Source organism: Indicator indicator, chromosome 20 (assembly GCF_027791375.1).
Source record: "Indicator indicator isolate 239-I01 chromosome 20, UM_Iind_1.1, whole genome shotgun sequence".
In the NCBI taxonomy this organism is placed as follows: Eukaryota; Metazoa; Chordata; class Aves; order Piciformes; family Indicatoridae; genus Indicator; species Indicator indicator.
In genome coordinates, this window is record NC_072029.1 from 5,141,999 (window position 1) to 5,157,012 (window position 15,014).

The 15,014-nt window shown below is 49.0% G+C and overlaps 1 protein-coding gene across 1 annotated transcript in view; it reads left to right on the forward strand.

Moving 5' to 3' along the window:
* The window catches only part of PLXDC2 (plexin domain containing 2), a 316,666-nt gene extending 311,027 nt beyond the window's left edge, over window positions 1-5,639 (forward strand). The window contains exon 14 of the mRNA XM_054390077.1: window positions 5,456-5,639. Within this exon, the coding sequence (XP_054246052.1) occupies window positions 5,456-5,572 (117 nt within the window). The 3' untranslated portion in view covers window positions 5,573-5,639. The remainder of the gene's footprint in view (window positions 1-5,455) is intronic.
* The last annotated feature ends 9,375 nt before the right edge of the window (window positions 5,640-15,014 follow it).

Here is a 15,014-nt window from a genome sequence, read left to right on the forward strand (position 1 = left end):
GCCCTGTCCAGCCTCACCTTCAATATCTCCAGGGGTGGAGCCCTAACCACTTCCATGATCAACCTGTTCCAGTGTTCCACCACCCTCATGGTGCAGAACTTCTTCCTCACATCCCATCCCAATCTGCTCTGCTCTAGTTTGAAGCCATTGCCCCTGGTCCTGTCCCTGCAGGCCTTTGCAAACAGTCTCTCTGCAGCCTTCTTGTAGCCCCTTTCAGGTACTGGCAGGTCACTATTAGGTCTCCCCAGAGCCTTCCCTTCTCCAGGCTGAACACCCCCAGCTCCCTCAACCTGTCCCCATAGCAGAGGTACTCCAACCCCCTGAGCATTTTTGTGGCCCACTGTACCCACATGACATGCTGGTCCCAAGTGATTTTCCCATATCTTTATTTGTTTTAAATAATAGTCCCAAGAAAGCTTTAGTCCTAGGAGAAGAATCCTTTTCTTGCTTTCCTGCTTTGGAATGCAGTGGAAGGAAGCAGAATTTACAACTCTCTTGCCACGGCTCAGAGGATGTCCTCTAAAAGTTCTAATTCCAGAGAAAGAAGCATGTATATTTTTTTCTCCTGTTAAATTGGATGAGAAAACTAAGGAATTAGATAATACTCAGCTAGCTTTCTCTCTGTTTTATTGCTGTTTGGGGTTTGGAGAGGTTTGGAGGGATTAGGGGGGTTATTCTATTTTCTTTTTGCTCTGCTTCACAGAGAATAAAAGGAGAGGGAATGCATTAGGCATTTCCTGAGCTGCTGCAGTAACTCTAGGAGCTTTGGATCTCCTGATAGCAATGAACTTACTTTTGGTTTTATCAATTAAAACTGCAATGTCTCAAGGCCTTTTTGGGGTCAGTACACAAGAGAAGGAATTGACAGCTTGTCAGTGCTCTCTGTTAAGGCTGCTAAGCAGCTGCATTACCCAGACATACCCCAAGAAGTTGAACTGAAGCAGGCTGTCACTAGGAATGGAAGCTCTCACCTCAGGCATGAAGAGGAAGCACAGAAAGTTGCCTTTGCAGGATTTGGAGGTGACCTTCAAAGCTGCTGGTTTATTTCTAGAACCACAGCTGATGTTTAGGTTGTAGCACCTTGTGTCAGTAGAACCAAAACACATCTGTTCCATGTTTCATCACCTGGAAAGGTCAGATAAAAAGAACAGCCAAAAATTTAGATTTAGTTTCTAATGGCAACGTGGCAAAGCAGTAACTAAGCTTGGGTATAAGCTGGGAATTAAATTAGAGCAACATAATAGATTCATCTGCTCTGCTGAGACCCCCACCTCCAATACTGCCTCCAGTTCTGGTGTCCCCAGCAGAAGAAAGACACAGAGCTGGTGGAGGCAATCCAGAGGAGGCCACAAAGATGGTCCAAGGGCTGGAGCAGCTCTGCTGTGAGGATAGGCTGAGGGAGCTGGGGGTGTGCAGCCTGGAGAAGAGAAGACTCCTGAGGAAACTTAGAGCTGCCTTCCAGTACCTGAAGGGAGCCTGCAGGAAGGCTGCAGAGGGACTTTTCATGAGGGTGCCTGGAGACAGGACAAGGGGGAATGGTTTGAAGCTGAGGAAGAAGTTCTTCAGCAGGAGGGTGGTGAGACTCTGGAACAGGTTTCCCTGGGAGGCTGTGGATGCTTCCTCCCTGGAGGTGTTTAAGGTCAGGTTGGATGAGGCCTTGAGCAGCCAAGTCTGGTTGAGAGGTGTCCCTGCCCATGGTGGGATAGGTTGGAGCAGATGATCTGTGAGGTCCCTTCCATCCTGAGCTGTTCTAGGATTCTCTGAGAACTAGGCTCATCCTTTCATGCTGCCATTTGAGACTGTTTCTAATTATTTTTCGTGCTAGTTTTCCAATGTATTTTTCTCATTTTCTCTTCTCATTAGAGCCCTCTTGGTCAAATTATTTTCTCATTTCTGTCCTCACACTATTCCAGTTCAAATCTATGAAGTTCTTCACCTTTAGTTGAAGTATCCTTGATTTACTTCAGTGAGTCTGAGAGCAGAATGTGACCTTTTCTTTTTTTAGCAGTAACCAAAATGTCCTTCTTAATTTTGCAACCACACTGAAGGAGGCTTGGGTAGGGAAAAAAAATCCAAAGTTTGAATAGGTAAAGTTTTCTTATTAGGAAAAGACAATGGTTAAAGAGGATAATGTTCCACCTTCCCATCTTGTAGGAAGGTGCTGCCTTGTGAAGCCTGGGATTTTAAATTACCTGCCAAGCAGAATTTAGCTCTAAATGCCTCAGAAGTAGTCTGATCCTGCAAAGGGAGCAAAATTGCTTTTCTCTTATATCATCCTAACAGTGATCACTGAGGAAGACCTTGCTCTGTGCTTGCTCCTTGGTTTGTGGAACCCTCAAGATTTGTTGTGTGTCCCAACATAATATCACAGCTGTGGCTCTTCTGTGGTCCTCAGCACCACTCCTCAGCAGGGCATCCAGAGAAGGGCAATGAACCTGGTGAAAGGTCTGGAGAACAAGGCTGGTGAGGAGCTGGTAGAAACTTGTCTCCATGCAGATGAAGTATGAAAGAGGATGTAAAAGCTTAGAATTTCTGCAGTCTCTAGCAACCTATCTGGTGTGAGGTGTCCCTGCCCATGGCAGGGAGGTTGGAACTGGATGATCTTTGAGGTCCCTTCCAACCCTGACAATTCTGTGATTCTATGATTCTCTGTCTGGAGAACAGGGCTGGTGAGGAGCAGCTGAGGGAACTGGGGTGGTTCAGTCTAGAGAAGAGGAGGCTGAGGGGAGACCTCATTGCTCTCTAAACTCCCTGAAAGGAGGTTGGAGTTTGGTCTCTTCTCCATAATATCAGGAGATGGAACAAGAGGAAATGGCCTCAAGTTGCACCAGGGGAGGTTTAGGCTGGAGACTGGGGAAAGATTTCTTTGCTGCAAGAGTGGTCAGGTGTTGGAACAGGCTGCCCAGGGAGGTGGTGAGTCCCCATCCCTGGTAGACAATGGCACCTGGGGACATGGTTTAATGGGCATGGTGCTGTTGGGTAGCAGATTGGAAGCTGTGATCTTAGAGGTCTTTCCCAGCCTTAATGATTCAGTGATTCTATGAAGTATCCTCAGTGACTGAAAGGCAGTCAGCATGGTTTGTTATGGGGACAGGAAATCAAATGTAATGTTTATTTCCAGGAGAAAGATGATAAAATCAAACTGGTTAGATTTCAAACTGTCACTGAAGCTGTGAGCTGCCACTTGCCTTCATTCTTTCTCCTCTTGTTTTGCTGCAGTGTTTCTCTGTAGGCTGCTCTTATCTTCCAGTTCTTCTTACAAACAGATTGTAACTGTTGGCAGCACAGGAAAAGAAACAGGTAGCAGCAGATGTGGCAAAATGTGGTTTCAATAGGGAGTGATCATTTTAGGTGAGTTTTAGCTGCTAAAAGATTTGTAGGGTTTCTCTGCTTTCATGAAAACTCTTCCCTTTGACAGAGCCCCAGCTTAGAATCACAGAATTGTCAGGGTTGGAAGGGACCCCAAGGATCATCCAGTTCCAACCCCCTGCCATGGGCAGGGACACCTCACAGCTCAGGTTGCTCACAGCCACATCCAGCCTGGCTGCAAAAACCTCCTGGAATGAGGCTTCCACCACCTCCCTGGGCAACCTGTGCCAGTCTCTCACCACCCTCATGGGGAAGAACTTCTTCCTAACATCCAATCTGAATCTCCCCACTTCTAGTTTTGCTCCATTCCCCCCAGTCCTTATCACTCCCTGACACCCTAAAAAGTCCCTCCCCAGCTTTCTTGTAGCCCCCTTCGGATCCTGGAGGGCCACAAGAAGGTCTCCTGGGAGCCTTCTCTTCTCCATTCTGAACAACTCCAACTCTCTCAGTCTGAGCCTTCCCAGAGGCACAGCAATCACATGGGAATTGTTTCATCTGCCCTAAAGAAGATTTTTCTTCATTAGCTGTTTTCAAAGCAGGCACCAAAGATCCTATTGAAAATTGGTCAGCACCTCTTAAGCCTCTTATATCCAGAAGTTGTCAGAGTTGAGATGAAAAGGTTGCTTCTCTTTGATCCATCAAAGTGAATTGCTCCAGTAGAAATTATGTCACTTGAAATAGGAAGTCATTATTTTGTCAGTCCTGTACAAGGAACCCACAGTGCTGTTGGAAATCATTTTTGAAAGGCAGTTTTGATTGACTCTGCTCTGGAGTCTGTTAGCAAATTCCTCTGCAGAAGTAAGAGGGAAGGGCAATAGATGGATTCTTTCCAGGGGCTGAATCAGCAGCTCCTTGTTGTTCTCAGCAATGTGGACAGTGAGACTGAGGCACCCTCAGCAAGTCTGCAGGTGGCATCAAGCTGTGTGGTGTTGCCAGCATGCTGGAGGGAAGGGATGCCATCCAGAGGGACCTGGAGAGGTGGGCCAGTACCTACCTCAGCAAGTCCAGTAAAGCCAAGTGTAAGGTCCTGCACCTGGGTCGGGACAATCTCAAGCTCAAATCCAGGCTAGGCAGAGAATGTCTGGAGAGCAGTGCTGAAGAGAGCAGTCCTGAGGGGAAGGACTTGGGAGTGCTGGGTGAGGAGAAGCTCAACATGAGCTGGCAATGTGCACTGCCAACCCAGAAACCAGCCATGTCCTGGGCTGCATCAAAAGTGGCACGGGCAGCAGATCAAGTGAGGAGATTCTCCCCCTCTGCTCTGCTCTTGTCAGCCCCCATGGGGAATACTGTGTCCAGCTGTGAAGATTTCAACACAAGAAGACATGGTCCTACCTGTTAGAGCAGGCCCAGAGGGGACCATGAGTATGATCCAAGGGGTAGAACACCTCTGCTGTGAAGACAGGCTGAGAGAGTTGGGGTTCTTCAACCTGGAGAAGAGAAGGCTCTGGGAAGACCGTAGAGCAGCCTTCCAGTATTTGAAGAGCTGGAGAGGGACTTTTGACAAAGACATGGAGTGACAGGAAAAGTGGCTTCAAATTGGAATAAGCTGGATTTAGATCAGACCTTAGGAGGAAGTTCTTCCCCATGAGGGTGGTGAGGCACTGGAACAGGTTGCCCAGAGAAGTTGTGGAAGCTCCAAGTCTGGAAATGTTGAAAACCAGATTGGACGGGACCAGGTCTAGTAGGTGTCCCTGCCCATGGCAGGTGTTTGGAACTAGTTGATCTTTAAGGTCCCTTCCAACCCAAACCATTCTGTGGTTCTACAATTCTATGGCAAAATTCACAGATCCAGTGAGTTTTAGACAGAGGATATTTCATCCTGAGGCACTAGTGCTGATTACTTAGGTCTTTAATAAGAGCCATCACCCCCAAGTTCAGAAGGAGGGATTCATTCCTCTGATGTTTTGCTGCTGCTGAGCTGTGCTTCTCTGTTCCTCTGACAACTACACAGAGTCAATTTTAGCATAAGAGAGAGGCCAAATCTCCTAAAGGCATTGTTGAAGTTGTTTGTTGTTAATTTGTTGTGACACCTTTCATCTTCTGAGAGTTGGTTTGGTTTTTTTTTTTTCTCTTGTTGCTATTACAGCGACGTCCAAGTAGGTGGCCAGCAATGAAATTCAGAAGAGGATCTGGACATCCTGCCTATGCTGAAGTGGAGCCAGTTGGAGAAAAAGAAGGCTTCATTGTATCAGAGCAGTGCTGAGATCTCTAGGACAAAACACCAGTACTGGCCTACAGGTGTAAGACATTCACTTTGCCTCTCTTGAAAGAAAAGGAGCCCTAAGCTGCTGTAGCCTGATAGAAAGAAGATTTTGGATAAGCTTTGTCCAAGAAGAAAAACTATCTAAGATACCAGATCAGCACTGCACAGTAGTCTTTGTTAGTGGACTGGCAGAGTGGTTCCTGCAGAACTCTTGTCAGTGGACACCTAGGGAATCAAAGGGGTGGCACAAGTGCCATGGTGTTGGCTTTAGGTATGGGGATGCCCAGTAATCAAAACCCTAATAAAGCTTTGGTGCACCAGGGTGTTACCCTTTGCTTCCATTGTTCTTCTCTGGTATCTCAAAGACTGAGTGACAGATCCCTACCCTTCCAGTGCAGAGGGTTCAGAGGTGATCAAGAGCAGTGTCTCAGTGCAGGTAAAGAAGAATAAAGAAGGAATTTTCCCAACACTTCTCCAAGTGGATGTGGAATCCACTCCCTTTTCCCTTCTAAATTAGCCTACCCAGCCAGCTAAGTGAGTCCCAGCATGTGTGCTTGCCAGGGGTAGAACAATGGTCCTGGAGCACTGCTGGTGACTGCCCTTCCAAACAACTCATCTCACACAAACTGGCAGGAAATGAGGGCAACAGAGAGTTCCCACAAGAAAATGGCTTTGGTTTGTGGGAGTTCACAATGAAATGGAGCTGGCTGCTGGGTTTCAGTGCTCACTAAAAATGAATGCCCAGGTTTGCTTCAAGGGACAGCTTTCATTTGCCAGCAGTGGGGCTGAAGCAAAGGCAAGAGATCCTCTTAGCTGCCAGAGATCATGTGGAGCATTTCTCAGGCAATATGGCCTGAAAAGTAAGATTTAAACCAATGGATTTCTATCCTTTGCCATTCCATCCTTACTGAGAAGCACCACGGACTCGAACGTGTCCCTTCCAGAGACTCAGACACAAGGTGTGATTGAACCCTGCTGACTCATACAGTGATTTGGTTTAATTGCACATAGTAGTTTGCATAAATATATATATATAAATATATATATATTTTTTTTTTTATATAGCTAACACAAGGCAGGCTCTTGTGACTGTTAAGACTGCAGTTTTGTCATCCAGACAAAGGAAATGGCTTTTTGCATTACTGCATATTTCCACTGAGTTGTAAAATAATCCTTCCTCTTAGAATATTTTTATGTTGCATAGGGAAGGTGGTCAAGTGTAGTTGCAGTGCCAGAACCTTTCTGCCTCTTGGAACCACTCTTCCTTTGATTATGGACCCTTTCCCTGCCTGCCCTGGGAAAGGCAGAGCTAGAGATTCACACCACCCAGACCCCTTGCTCCTTTCATGGGGGGGTTAACATAACACTGAGAGCCAGATCTTCCCCGAGGAGTGAGAGCCTAAACACTTCAATGCTCTGGGCCTGAGCTATTGAAATACTCAGCTCAGGTATTGTTTGTACCTTACATTGCAGCCAGTGACTCTCCAGTTTTTTATTCCATGCTGTACAAGGCACTGGAAGAATCTTGGCAGTGAGCTCTCCGACATTTGCAGCTTTGGATCTCGAGCAGCTGGAACAAGTTGTAGATACCACCCTGGTCAGTACAGTGATTTACATTTCTTGTTGATGCTTGTATGGTCTGAATTTGGTTACTTAATGCTGTTTTCAACCAACCAACCAGCCATGATTTTTACTTGCTCTTTTGTTCAGTAAATAATCCAATCCTGTACTTCCTGTAGCCTCCTTTTCATTTTGTGTAGCACGCTTTGGTTTTTTTTTTTTTTTTTACACCTGTTTGAAATCATCTAGGGCCAGCTTGGAACTGTTCAGCACCTGACTGGTGTCCATCTGGAGGTACTAACAACCACACTGTCTTGAAGCCTGCTGAAAAAACCCACAGCAAGGGGTGGTTTCAGTTGGTGTGGGACTCGGGAGCCCTGCTTCTAACAGGCTTGGGGTTAGGCTGCAGGCTCTGAACTCTGATAGCAATAACCAAATGTATGCACATAGCTCTCTGGTGACAACTCATTTTTACTGAATAAAAAGCTATCAGTGCACATCATTTAGACATGTAGTTGGTGTGCAGTACTTACCCTTAGTTCTTGCAGGAGGCTTGGAAGCCATCAGCAAGGCTTCCTTGGCCAAATGGAGCTTCCAGGTGAAGGATGTTGGAATCCCACGTGAAATAATTTTTGTGCCAGAGCACTTCTTGGTGAATTTCACTCAGAGACTTTACCAGAACTTGCACAGCACTGCAATAGGTTCACAAATATTTTATGGAAGTAAAGAAGATTTCTATGACTGTGGGTTTACAGGTCTGCACCTTGGCTGATTCACTCACATTTGGCACATTTTTGCCTAGGGTGAGACCTCACCTGGAGTGCTGGGTCCAGGTCTGGAGCTCTCAATACAAGGAGGACATGGACCTGATGGACAGGGTCCAGAGGAGGGCCCTAAAAATGATGAGGGGTTTGGAGCAGCTCTGCTATGAGAACAGGCTGAGGGAGCTGGGGGTGTTCAGCCTGGAGAAGAGAAGGCTCTGGGGATATCTAACAGCAACCTTCCAGTGCCCAAAGGGAGCCTACAAGAAAGATGGAGAGAGACTGTTTGCAAAGGCCTGCAGGGACAGGACCAGGGGCAATGGCTTCAAACTAGAGCAGAGCAGATTGAGATTGGATGTGAGGAACAAGTTCTGCACCATGAGGGTGGTGGAACACTGGAACAGGTTGCCCAGGGAGGTGGTTGGGGCCCTATCCCTGGAGCTGTTCAAGGTGAGGCTGGACAGGGCTCTGGGCAACCTGATCTAGTTGGGGATGTCCCTGCTGAGTGCAGAGGGGTTGGACTGGATGACCTCTGGAGGTCCCTTTTGTCCAAGCCAGACCATTCTGTGATTCTCTGCAGTCCATGTCATGCACTGGAGCTGACAGAGTGTTACAAGATCAGATGAACACAATAACAATTTGCAAACCCTCTGTTTCACTTCCTTTTGTTTCAGGATGAAGGATGTTTGTTAGTATTTGCAAACTAACTGAAATTTTGTACTCCTGCAGAAAATAATACAACTGTTGGGGGCTGCACATCCATGAGTAGGCAGGAGGTGTTCTCTTCAGGTATATCCCCAGGTCAGGAGGGTCAGGGATCTGCTGGAAAGAGTCCAAGGGAGGGCTGCAAGGATGCTGAAGGGACTGGAGCATGTGCCCCCTGCAGAGAGGCTGAGAGCCCTGAGGTGTTTTAGTCTGGAGAGGAGAAGACTGAGAGGGGATTTAATGAATGTTTATAAATATCTGAGGGCTGGGGGTCAGGAGGGAGGGGACAGGCTCTGTTTAGTTGCACCCTGGGGTAGGACTAGGGGCAATGGATAGAAACTCCAGCACAGGAGGTTCCATCTCAACTTGAGGAAGAACTTCTTCACTGTGAGGGTCCCAGAGCACTGGAACAGGCTGCCCAGAGAGGTTGTGGAGTCTCCTTCTCTGGAGCCTTTCCAGCCCTGTCTGGATGTGCTCCTGTGTGACCTGTGCTGGATTCTCTGGTCCTGCTCTGGCAGGGGGGGTTGGACTGGAAGATCTCCGGAGGTCCCTTCCAACCCCTAACATCCTGTGAGGCTGTGAAAAGAAGGCTCATGTGGAAAACGTGAGAATGGTTCTGCATTCTGTTAAAGCATCTCTTGGCTAAGCAAAAGAAACTGACAGTGACAAGATCCATCTTTTTTATCTCTAGAGAAGGGCTGAACAAGGCTCTGCAAGCAGTTGGCTTGAGCTGGCAGTGTCTCACAGGCTAGGTGGGTGGTTGGAGCATGCAGGGTACCTCATGCTGCTGCATGTTCCAGCTGACAGACCATCAAAGGAACATTTCACTTTGAGTGCAGGCAGTGGCTTGAAGCAGTGGCTCTGGTGGTGTTTTCTGATGCCAGCAATGAAGTTTTGTATAAGGACAAGATTTGGCAGCAACCTAGAAGATATCTCAGCTGTGCAAAATCCTGGTGCCATAATGTTAGCCATTAGCAGAAGACCTGGCATACAGCACAGGTTCAGCTCACATCTATAGTTTTGCTCTTGGATAATCACAGAATCACAGAATGTTAGGGGTTGGCAGGGACCTCCAAAGCTCATCCAGTCCAACCCCCCTGCCAGAGCAGGAGCACCTAGAGCAGATCACACAGGAACACATCCAGGCAGGTCTTGAATACCTCCAGAGAGGGAGACTCCACAACCCCCCTGGGAGCCTGTTCCAGGGTTCTGTCACCCTCACAGGGAAAATTTTTCCTCCTGTTTCCATGGAACTTCCTATGCCTCAGCTTCCCCCACTGCCCCTTGTGCTGGCATTGGGCATCACCCAGCAGAGAACCATAGAATCACAGAATGGTCCAGGACAGAAGGGACCTCCAAAGCTCATCCAGTCCAACCCCTCTGCACTCAGCAGGGATATCCCCACTAGATCAGGTTGCCCAGAGCCCTGTCCAGCCTCACCTTGAAGATCTCCAGGGGTGGAGCCTCAACCAGCTCCCTGGGCAACCTGTTCCAGTGTTCCACCACCCTCATGGTGCAGAACTTGTTCCTCACATCCAATCTCAATCTGCTCTGGCCTGGTTTGAAGCCATTGCCCCTGGTCCTGTCCCTGCAGGCCTTTGCAAACAGTCTCTCTGCAGCCTTCTTGTAGCCCCCTTCAGGTACTGGCAGGTTGCGATTAGGTCTCTCTGCATTTAGCAAGCCAAAGCCTTTGGTTTGAGCATTTTGGTGAAACAAACTACTGCTCTGTTCAGTGGGAAACTTTTGCCAGATATTTATTATTATTATTATTATTATTTTAAAGCAAAAGGACATTAAAACAAAACCTGCAGCCATTATCTTTAATTACCTTGATTTAAGGAAGCAGATCTCTTTTTTTGCCCAATTAATTACTCTAGATGCCTCCTTCTCTGTCATCTCTCTGGGAAGGTAGAATTCAGGGATATTAATTAAACTCTTCCCTTTATATTATTTCCTTTGGAGTAGCTCTTCTGAAAAAAAACAAAAACGAAAACAAACCAAAAAGGCTGGAGAGCAGTGAAGGGGAAAAGGGCCTGGGGGTCCTGGTGGATGGGAGGTTGACCATGAGCCAGCAATGTGCTCTGGTGGGCAAGAAGGCCAAGGGCAGCCTGGGGTGCTTTAGAAGGGCTGTGGTCAGTAGGTCAAGAGAGGTTCTCCTCCCCCTCTACTCTGCCCTGCTGAGGCAATGGACACTTTGCAAAGACCTCTCAGAAAATGAAGGTGAGCTGGTGCCACCACCTGCCTTGTCAGCTCTGAGGATGAGGAAGGGCTCTCCTCAGCAGCCCCACAAGCAAAGTGGTGCCTCAGGGTGAGAGGGGAAGCATGAGCACAGCCTTGTTTCTGAGCAGGACAGTGCCCTGCAGCCACACACAGGCACACTGCAGCCCCTCACCCACAGCCAGGTGCTCTCCATGGTGCAGTTTGAGTGCCAGATTTTATCTCCATGCAGAGCCCAGGGCAGTGAGCACTGCAGAGAATACAAACCCCAGAGCACTCTGCTGCCATGAAAGATGACACAAGGTTATTTCACTCTGTCTCCTGCAGCACCAGTGTGCATCCTGCTGGGAGGACCTGACAGTTCTCACAGTATTTTTCCCCCCCTGCCTGAGCTGCTGCTGAGCTTGTCAGTGAAAGGTGGCAAGGACCTGGGGCTTGAAGTAGCCTGCAAGCTGCTGCCTCAAGGGAGCCAGACATGAGAAGAGCCTGGGGGGAGCTGACAATCTTTTAGAAGAGAGCTAACATGTAACATTTTAGCTAGGGATGTAAATTTTCCTGCCTGGACAGGAGCAGGCAGTGTGAGCTTGCAGCACAGAGGCCAAGGGCAGCCTGGGCTACATCCAAAACAGCATTGCCAGCAGATCCAGAGAGGTGATTCTGACACTGTGCTCTGCTGAGACCTCACCTGGAGTACTGCATCCAGGTCTGGAGCTCTCAATACAAGGAGGACATGGACCTGATGGAGCAGCTCCAGAGGAGGCCATGAAAATGCTCAGGGGGTTGGAGCAGCTCTGCTAGGAGGACAGGCTGAGGGAGCTGGGGGTGTTCAGCCTGGAGAAGGGAAGGCACCAGGGAGACCTAATAGCAACTTGCCAGTACCTGAAGGGGGCTACAAGAAGGCTGCAGAGAGACTGTTTGCAAAGGCCTGCAGGGACAGGAGCAGGGGCAATTCAAACCAGGCCAGAGCAGATTGAGATTGGATGTGAGGAACAAGTTCTGCACCATGAGGCTGGTGGAACACTGGAACAGGTTGCCCAGGGAGGTGGTTGAGGCTCCATCCCTGGAGATATTGAAGGTGAGGCTGGACAGGGCTCTGGGCAACCTGATCTAGTTGGGGATGTCCCTGCTGAGTGCAGGGGGTGGAGGGGCAGACTAAATGACCCTTGGAGGTCCCTTCCAAGCCAAAATGTTCTATGATTCTGTGATTAGTGCAGTGACTTTGGAATGTAAAACACCTGACCTGTGTGACCAGCACTGGCTGAGTTCTCCTACACAGCAGTGACTTTAAGGGCCAGGGCAATGAGGAGTTCCTGGCATACCATTGCCAAGAGCAATGAGCACAAGGGAGAGCTTGACAACCATCTCTGCTTACACTCAGTGCTCTTGGTGATGTCTGACCCCACTCAGAGTCTAAGCCAGGCCATTAGATCTTTGGAGGTGATAGATGCAGTGCTTAGCCTGGCTGGCATGTGCAATGTCCCCCCCAGGAGAGCATCCCAGCTGACATCATGCACACAAAGCTTCCCCAGCTCCTTTCTGCAGCAGCTGCCTCCCACCCTAGTGCAGAAAAGAAGATTCTTTGGTCCCAAAAGACCAAGCGTGCCTGGGAAAGGATTAGACAGTGCCCAGCTGTGCAAGGTCTGTGCCCAGGGACTACAGGCTAGATCCTGGATTCTGATCTGGAGGTGACACTTACAGACTCATACAATCCTTTCAGTTGGAAGAGGCCTTGAAGATCATTGAGTCCAGTCTTCAGCTGAAGACCATCATGGCCATCAAACCATGTCCCAAAGTGCCATGAACACATCAGTTTTGAACACCTCCAGAGACAGTGACTCCCTGGGCAGCCTGTTTCAATCCCTGACCACTCTTGCAGCAAAGAATTTTTTCCTCATCTCTAAGCTGAACCTCCCCTGGCACAATTTCAGGCCAGTTCCTCTCATTCTATCACCAGATACCAGGGAGAAGAGACCAACCCCCACCTGTAGTTTCTGGCTGTGCCTCTAACTCAGACATTTCAATCAGAGCTGCTTGCTTCCCCAAACCAGTCAGACACTTCAGTCAGAGGCTCTGACCTCCCCAAACCATAAGACACTTCAATCAGAGGCTCTGGTCTCCCCAAACCAGTAAGATGTGGATTTTCTGACATCTTGCTAGCAGCAGCCTGGACATGAAGCACCTTTGCCTTGTAAGTTGTGGCATTTTTTTGTCATTCTCATAAGCAGGAATCCAGCCCTCCAATATATAGCTTTAGGTATTCATTTCCTTGGGAACACACTAGGAATTTGATTCCTGGAGCTCTGCCTCACTGTTTACTGTTCCCTGAGTTGCAAGGTGCCTCAGGAGTGAGGACAAGCAAAGCAGGACTGCAGGATGCCTGATGAGCCTCAGTGGGAATAAAGGGAGCACAAGGAATCACAGCATCCCAGAAAAGAGGCACACAGCCACCCCAAGGAAAGCCCAACTGCTCCTGAGGAAAGCCCTGATGAAGTCAGATGAACCCTGCACTGCAGGAGCAAGGAAGTGCTGGGCTGTGCTGTGCTGGGCTGGGCTGGGCTGGGCTGGGAGCAGCTCTGGCCACCACCTGCTCTATTGCTTTAGCACAGCCACCCTGTACTTTGGGAACTAAATGATGTATGGAGCTTTTATTGGCCTTCTGGCCAGCCACTGCCTATTGCAGGTTGGGAATCACATCAGATTTTCTCCTTCAGAGGTGGTGTAACACAAAATTGAGCTTTATGGACTCAGCTCTGCCTGTATCGAATAAGCTACGATGTCTTGGCTCTGAGAGAGGCTCTGAGCCCTGTGGCTTGGCTCCTTCTGTCTCCCTGCAGTGGATATTCACACTTGGACAGCAGGTAGAAACCTCAAGTGACTGTCAGCTGCTGCATGTGGTAATAGGAAAAGCAGAGAATCACAGAATGCTTTGTGTTGGAAGGGGCCTCAAAGATCATCCAGTTCCAAGCCAGGGACACCTCCTACCAGACCGGGTTGATCAAGGCCCCATCCAACCTGCCTCTGAACACTGCCAGCTTTGGAGCCTCCACAACTTCTCTGGGCAACCTTTTTCAGTGCCTCGCCACCCTTATGGGGAAGAATTTTCTCCTAAGGTGTAATTTAAATCCAGCTTCTTCCAGTTGGAAGACATTGCCCAACACCCTATCACTCCATGCCTTTGTCAAGAGTCCCTCCCCAGCTCACCTGTAGCTCCCTTCAAATACTGGAAGGTTCTTCTAAGGACTCCCTGAAGCCTTTTCCAGGCTGAAGAGCTCTCAGCCTGTCTTCACATCAGAGGTGCTCCAGCCCTCTGCCCACCTTGGTGGCCTCCTGTGCTGGGCAGCTCTCCAGCCACTCTGCCCCAAGCCTGCAGCACTCATGGGGTTGTTGTGACCCAAGTGCAGGACCCAGCACTTGGCCTTTTTAAACCTCATCCCATCAGCCTTGGACCATCCATCCAGTCTGGCCAGGAAAAAAATCCTGACTGCAGTGATTAGCCAAGGGCTGGGGAAGGGTTTGCTGGAAAATCGGGCATGGGAATTGCTGGATGGCATTAGCATGGAAATAGAGAGCAGGTTAAGCAGCTGTGCCAGAGAAGCATTGCAGCCTGGAGGGAGCTAATGCACACAGCATCACACACAGAGAAACATCCAGGTGGGAAAAGCCCCTCGGGATCACCAAGGCCACCCCAGAACCCTACTCCACAAGCCTCACCCCTAAACCATGTCTTCCTGGTACAGGCCAGGATGCTGTTGGCCTTCTTGGCCCCTGGGCACACACTGATGGCTCATCTCCATCTGGCTGTCAATCAGCACCCCCCAGCTCTTGCTCTCCTGGGCAGCTTTCCAGCCACTCTGCCCCAAGCCTGGAGCCTTCATGGGGTTGTTGTGACCTAGGTGCAGGAGCCAGCACCTGGCCTTGTTGAACCTCCTACAGCTGAACTCAGCCCATCAATGCAGCCTGGCCAAGTCCCTCTGCAGAGCCCTCCTACCCCCAAGCAGATCAACAAGCCCTCCCAGCTTAGTTCCAGCTGCAAACTTTCTGAGGGTGAATTCAGCCTCCTTGTGCAGGTCATTGATGATGACATCAAAGAGAGAAAGATGCCTAAAGCTGCAGCTACCCGAGTGAGGCAGTTTTGATTGTTGCTCTGATGGAATGAAGGGTATTAGTAACTTAAGGTGGGTTTTCTACCCAGTTCACTA